This window comes from Terrapene carolina, unplaced genomic scaffold, assembly GCF_002925995.2.
Source record: "Terrapene carolina triunguis isolate 2854851 unplaced genomic scaffold, T_m_triunguis-2.0 Scaffold649, whole genome shotgun sequence".
Taxonomy (NCBI): Eukaryota; Metazoa; Chordata; order Testudines; family Emydidae; genus Terrapene; species Terrapene triunguis.
In genome coordinates this window covers 155,559-162,600 of record NW_020665000.1, presented here as the reverse complement: position 1 = coordinate 162,600, position 7,042 = coordinate 155,559, and the positions used below count along the sequence as shown (strand labels likewise).

At 63.3% G+C, this 7,042-nt stretch overlaps 1 protein-coding gene across 1 annotated transcript; it reads right to left on the bottom strand.

Moving 5' to 3' along the window:
- Positions 1-488: 488 nt before the first annotated feature.
- On the bottom strand, positions 489-1,601 carry LOC112123489 (C5a anaphylatoxin chemotactic receptor 1-like). Its single transcript, XM_024222099.2, has one exon. The coding sequence runs from the start codon at positions 1,596-1,598 to the stop codon at positions 567-569; it is 1,032 nt and encodes a 343-aa protein (XP_024077867.2). The 5' UTR covers positions 1,599-1,601; the 3' UTR covers positions 489-566.
- Between the last annotated feature and the right edge of the window lie 5,441 nt (positions 1,602-7,042).

The window sequence follows — 7,042 nt, the reverse complement described above, 5'->3', positions numbered from 1 at the left end:
GCGCGGCGAGCTGAGGCTGTGGGGCAGGGGGAACAGCAGGGGAGGGGCCGGGGCCAGCCTCCCGGGCCAGGAGCTCAGGGGCCGGGCAGGAGGGTCCCGCGGGCCGTAGTTTGCCCACCTCTGCTGAGGCAGGGATCGGGGCCGGGCACACGCAGCCCTATGCTCCGGGCTCCCACAGGCCAGCCAAGGAAGGGGGCAGGAGAGGGATCGCCACAAGGCCGTGATTTATGGATGATCTGTATTGCAGCGGCACCGTACACATGCAGAACAGAGACAGTCCCTGCCCCCAGAGCTTCCAGTCGGAGCAGTTCAGTGGTAATACGGAGCTAGCCCCTTCGCTGAGGGGCTGCAGGATGCTCGGGGGGCAGCAGATCTTACTGCCCCCTCCAGCCGACTCTGCAGAGACTCCCTCAGCGACCACGCAAGGCACAGACGTGGTACCCGCAGGGCACAGCATCTCAGCATCCCACAGTGCACAGCAGCCGGGGTGCGAGCATCTCGCCTGCTCAGTCCAGTCCAGTCCCCTGCTCTCCTGGTCCCGCCCGAGCTGGGGGACCCCCATGGACCTAAACCTGCCCGCTGCTCGTGGAGGTGAGCTGCGCCTGGGCCTCACCCCCTAGGTCTGCCCCCTCCTCCTGGAGGATGTCAGCCAGGCGGCTTTGCACCAAGCCCCGGAAGCCCCGGCTCATCCCCACGTAGATGATGGGGTTGAGGCAGCTGTTGACGTAGGCCAGGCTGACGACGAGGGGCTGGGTGGCGTCTGCCAGCTTGTACAGACGAGCACTGGGGCTGTGGGCGGCCAGGATCAGCCCCACCACATGGTAGGGCAGCCAGCAGGCAAAGAAGCCGACGATCACTACCAGCACGACCACCGTGGGCCTGTGCCATCGGACCAAGCAGCTACCCTGGACGCGGGCCAGGACCAGGCCGTAGCAGGTGGCGATCACCACGAAGGGGACCAGGAAGCCGGCGGCGAAGCGGAAGGAAGCGACGGACACCTCAACGGCGGTCTGGTAACTGGACACTTGAGCGTACTCCAGGACACACGTCACTTTGTCTGAGAACGCTTCGGCGTGCGTCTTCCGGAAGATGAAGGTTGGGAGGGTCATGAGCAGAGCCAGGAGCCAGGCTGCCCCACTCATGCCCCAGGCCAGCCGGGTCGTGCGGTGGTTCTGGCACCAGACGGGCCTGGTCACTAGGGCGCAGCGGTCCACGCTGATGGCCGTCAGGAGCAGGACGCTGGCAAACATGTTCAGGATGGTGAGGGATGGGAGCAGCTTGCAGGCGAAGTCACCCAGCTCCCAGCGGTTGCCGCGGGCCACGGGCACGGCCAGGAACGGCAGCGCCAGGCAGCACAGTAGGTCGGCCACTGCCAGGTTGAGGAACCAGACGGTGTTCACCGTGCGCTTCATCCCGTAGCCGATCACCCAGATGACAGCCGCGTTCCCCGGCACGCCCAGCAGGAAGACGAGGGAGTAGAGAACCAGAGACGCCCACAGGACTGGGGTCAGCTGTGGATCCGGCGTGTCGAAGACGGGCGCAGTGAAGTTAAAGTACGAGTCAGGATCGTACTCATCATACAACTCGGTGACGCTCATTCTGCAGCAGGATCCGCCCCCTGAAAACCAAATTCGGGTTGAATAAAATTCTCTCCCTTTTCTGCTCTGAAATGGCACCATCCCCGCAAGGCCCGGTGCTCGCTGCAGGAGCCAGCCAGGCCTGGATGTATCTTTGCATAGACCTGGGGGGGGGGTCCCACCCCCAGCGGGGGGGGGGGAGCCAGAGGCTGGTCCCACGCTTGGAGGAGCCGTGAGAGCCCGACGAGGCCACGTGAATGATTTCACCAACCAGCCCCTGGCTCAGCAGTTCCAGGTCCCGTGATTTCTCTGTGGGTTAGAGACACCCAGAGCCACAGCCGGGACTCCTGCCTGCTGGATAAAATCCCCCCACACCATGTACATGCCGCAGCCACATCCCGGCCGGGGGGACCCTGCTGCAGGAGTCTCTGCCCACGGCCCAGTGGATGCAGTAATGCCCCCCCTTTCTGTGGCGCTCCAAGGGCTAATTCCTGCCACCTTGGGCGTTGCCTTGGCATGGGACGGGGCCCTGCTCTGACGTCCCCCTGGCCTGCAGCAGTGGGGGAGTGACTGACGCAGTCACACTCAGCGCGCCCAGCTGAGACTGGGGCCCAGTTGTGCCAGGGGCTGCACACAGAGTGAGAGACAGGCTCTGCCCCAAAGAGCCGGCAATGCAAACGGACAGAAGAGGGCTCGTTCTCCCCACACGGCAGCAGGGGGCCGAGGCCTGGAGAGGTGGAGTTACTCACCCCAGGTCGCAGTGGGCGTCGGTGGCAGAGCCAGGTCTCCTGAGTCCCAGCCCGGTGCCTTCCCCACTGGCTCACCCGCCTCTGCTGGGGCTTCGGCTCCAAGCTGTCCCCACCCAGGCGTGGGCCGGCCGCTGCTGCGCTCCGTGGGTGGGAGTCGTCGCTGCTTCCCTGCCGCATAAAGGGAAAACTCAGCCCAGGGCACCGAAGCGTTAACAGGACCCCCTGCCCCACATGCCCGTCCCTGAAGAGACCCAGGCCCAGCTGGAGCTGGCCCTGCGGTTTCCTTTGCATCACACCAGAGCATTGGGCAATGGGGCCTGGCTGCCGGGAGGAGGAAGCTAAGCTAAGCTGCAGAAGATGGGGAAGCTGGGAATTCTGCAGCGGCAGCAGAACGGGCCGGAGGCGCGGCAGGGAGGGGCTGCGGGGGGCTCTGGCCAGAGTCGGGCATCAGGGTGGGGTGATGGGCCATTCTGGGCTCTTCCCTGTGTTTGCCACGCAGTCCCGGCCCAGGGCTCCCCCGTCAATGCCGCAGCCCAGGCAGGGCAGAGGCGAGCACAGGCTGTCGGGGCCGGGGTAGAGGAGGTTGCTCACTCAGCTGTCACACACGTGAACAAGGCGTGTCACGGACACAGCCGCAGACGGTGCCAGGGATGATTCAGGGGGCCTGGGGCAAAGCAATTTCGGGGGCCCCTTCTATAAAAAAAGTTGCAATACTATAGAATACTATATTCTCGTGGGGGCCCCTGCGGGGCCTGGGGCAAATTGCCCCACTTGCCCCCCCTCTGGGCAGCCCTGGCTGCTCCTCAGAGCAGGGCTGGCCGGGGGCCCTGTCAAAATGCGCTGGTGAGAGACTCCCCACTCGGTGCCTGGCTGCTCTGCAGCATCACAGCCGGGGCTGGAGCAGGATCTTCCCAGCATCCCACAGGGCAGCTCCCACTCACCCCCAACACCGACCAAGAGCCCAGGTCCCCCAGAGGGAGAAGGGGGCTTTAGCGGTGCTCGCAGAGACCTGACAAATTCACAATGCCCAGCATCCAGGGCGTGGCCAGCCTGGACCAGCCCAGGGTCCCTCTAGCCCAGTCTTCAATAGAGGCCATTGCCCACTGCTGCAGAGACGGTGATGGGATAACGTGCCCTCCATCCCGCCCCTGCCCGGTGAGGGGTCAGCTCCGGCCCCGAAGCAGGGGGATTGGTAGCCCTCCACAGAGCGGAGATGGGGGCCACTTCCCCAGGGGCTGGTGTGCTAGGAACTCCACCCAGAACCTCTGCAACAGCCCACAGCCGCTTGCACAAGCCCCGGCATTTCTGCATTTCTAACTCCTACAGCTCCCCACACCCCCCCACGGCCGAGTATGAGCTGGGACAGCTGCCACTCTGGGCAGGGGTGCGGGGGCTGATTGCGTCAGCAGCTGCCGGTTTGCTTAGGGCAGCAAGAACATTCCCCAGCTGTCCTGTGACCAGCCTCCAAATAAACACCAGAAACGAGAACTGGGGTTAGTGTCTTGCTACTGCCCTGGGGGGTGGGGGAGAGGCCTGGGCACAACTGCCAAACGGCCCCCCCCCCCCCCCCAGATCCTGCTGGCCCCGGGTCAGGTGTGTAACCAAATCAGCCACCTTTCAGCTGGGCTCTGGATTTGTTGGCGGTGGGGGCAGGGGCCCGTCCTTTACAACCCCTAAGACAATGGGGGGCCAGGATAGGATTGGGGCCTTTAGGTGCGACCATAATTCACAGGTTTCAGAGGAGCAGCCGTGTTAGTCTGTATCCGCAAAAAGAACAGGAGGACTTGTGGCACCTTAGAGATTAACACATTTATTTGAGCATAAGCTTTCGTGGGCTACAGCCCACTTCTTCGGATGCATAGAATGGAACATACATAATTCACAGACTCACTGGAGATGTTTCTGCTTGCACCCTCCTGGCCAGCGTGTGCTGTCCCTGAGAATAGCCAGGTCTCTGTGCTGCCCCTGCCGCTCCCTCGCTTGTGGCACATCGAAAAGCCCCCAGCACCCAGCGGCTGGGCTCCTTGGGTCGTGACCCCCCTGCACCAGCCCGGATCTGACCGCGGGATCAGAGTCCTGGGGCCAGGGAACGTCACGCTCCGCATCCACTGGGAAGCACCCGACTCGGTGTGCTTCAGGGCCACGGACTGAGGCAGAGGGAAGCCCCTCACCCTCCGCTCATCGGACCCCAGACCCCACCAGGCACCCAGCCTGTGGTGCCTTTCAGACACGCTGCTTTCATGGCCTGCCCCCGCCCCATGGCTCCGCATGCAGCTGTCTCCAGCTACGTCCCACGGCAGACGCCCAGGAAAACACCAGCGCTGGTGAGCTCAGCTATGAACAGGGCTTCTGCTTTTCAGTTTTTAACCCAGAAGCACCAGCCCAACATCCCGACACAAACTCCAACGCAGCGACAAAGAGGCACGTTTATTCACTGAACACGGGGAGCGGTTACTCGGGGCTCCTGGGAGCAGCACCGCGCGCTGGGGGGGCGGGAATCCGAAGGACCCCCGCTGTGTGGTGCATGAATTGGTCTGCATAGGGGACCCTGGCAAAGAGAGACCTCTGGACAGTGTGTGCAGAACCAGCCCCCCGAGAAGCCCAGCCTTGTGGACAGCGCCATAAACTGCTAAATGAAACACACACCCCAACCCTCCCTTCAGGGCGTGGCAGCCCCATTCCCAGCCCCTCGGGTGCCTTGTCCCCCCACCCCGGCAAATAACCAGGTGGCTTCATGCCCCCCCAGACTCCCCACACTCATCGTCACAGCAAGAGTCAAGGAGAGACCGGGCAGCGGCCACGTCTGTGTTTATGGCAAACCTGGAAATACCCCCAGGATCACATTGGCGCTGACCCAGCGGGCGACGGAGGGGCCTCGCCCAGGGTAAGCAGAGCCCCGTACAGGCTAATGGAGGAAGGCAGAGAGCCAAGCAGCAAGCCACAGAGCCACCTGTTTATCTGCCGGGGCAGGGGGACCTCAGCCCTGGGCCGAGGGGGCGCCGCAGGGACCGGGGCTGCCAGGCCCCGAGGGAGCAATGCACAATCACACGGGGCTGGAGGAAGGGTCATGCTGAGACCTCCTGGGGGGTTCTGGGCCCACGGATCAGGGCAGGACTCACGCTACGTCTGCCCAGCCAGTCCCAGCTGCGCCAGAGGCCGGTGTGCAGGGACGAGACTCGAGGGGTGACGGAGCTGGAGCCGAGCCCTGACAAGGGATGGCCGCTGTCTGTGGACGTTGTGAGGTGAAGCTGTTGGTTCTGTTCAATCGGTGTCTGGCCGCACAAACCAGCAGGAAGGACGCAGGACAGCTCAAGATAAGCCACTACCCAGCAAATGCCTGAGTGCTGGTAGGAGATAGCGCCAGGCCAGCCCGAGGCCTGTGCACGCCCGCGAGCAAAGGGACTCGAGCGTTTGTAACAAGCGTCTCCTGGGGGGGGGGGGGGCTGTTTGGAGGGCCAGGGTGACATGCAAGAGCCGCTGGGGCAACTTCAGACGCCGGCCCTGTCTAGATCCCCATTGCAGAATGGTTTTAGGTAGGAGAGAAATGGTCGCAGACTGTGTTTTTAAAACCCTTTCCCCCTTTAAATGTTTGTTCCTATGGTTAAAACAATACTTTGGCTTGCTGGGCACCGGCTCCCAAAGGGAAGCCCAGAGGTGCCAGGACTCACTCAGCCCCCCTGGGTCAGCACAGGTGCTGTGTCCCAGGCCTGGGCCTGGCAGAGGTGCACTCAGACCTGTCACCTCCTGCGAAGTCTCTCCCTGGCCCAGTCAGTCAGGGGCTGGCTCGTGCCCTGGAGCAGGAGGGTGATTTCCTGCAAGTCGTCCTCCCCCACGACACAAAACCCAAAACACCAACATTTCCGGGATGGTGCCTCTGTGGGATGCTGGGGGGGTGGGGCAGGGGCGGTTGGCTCCAAAAACCTAATCCCCAAAATCCCAGCCCTAAAAGGGGGAAGTTACAGAAAATTCCGAGCCTCTGGCAACAGGGGTGGGAGGGTAGAAACTCTCCCGTAATCTTCCCCTGGTGGATGCTGCTTGCCGCAGCTTGCACGGGGGCTGCTTGCATGGATGCCCATGGGCGGGCGCCTGGCTCTCAGGTGCTCGGCCGCACCCAGGCAGAGTGCGTGCCCAAACGCTGCCCCGTTCCGACCTGTGCTTCACAACCTGGGCTGGTGCCGACGACTGCATGAGGGGCAGGGAGAGTCACGCCCTGCAGCCCTGGGTCTCCGTAAGCCCCGTGCTAGGGAGGGCGGGTCTCTGTCGCCCTCTTGTGGCTGATTTGCCTAAGAGGGTAACAGGCTACTACTGCTGCCCGGCAGAGGAGTTACCCCTGTAGCTTGGGAGAAAGGAGCCGAGGCCGAGGGCCACCAGCTCCAGCCTGGCTCTTGGATTGGCAAGCACCCAATGCAGGGCTCCTGCCTGGGACAGCTGCAGAGCTGAGGGTGAGGCTCCGTACGCCACATCTCTATAGTTAGCCTCCTGGAGGCAGGTTCTCTCTCGGAGGACCCCAGCCAGACAGGAGACCCCACTGCATGGACAGGGCCGGCTCCAGGGTTTTGGCCGCCCCAAGCAGCCAAAACAAACAAACAAACAAAAAGCCGCGATCGCGATCTGCGGCGGCAATTCGGCAGGAGGTCCTTTGCTCCCAGGCGGAGTGAGGGACCATCCGCCGAATTGCCGCCGAATACCTGGACGTGCCGCCCCTCTCCGGAGCAG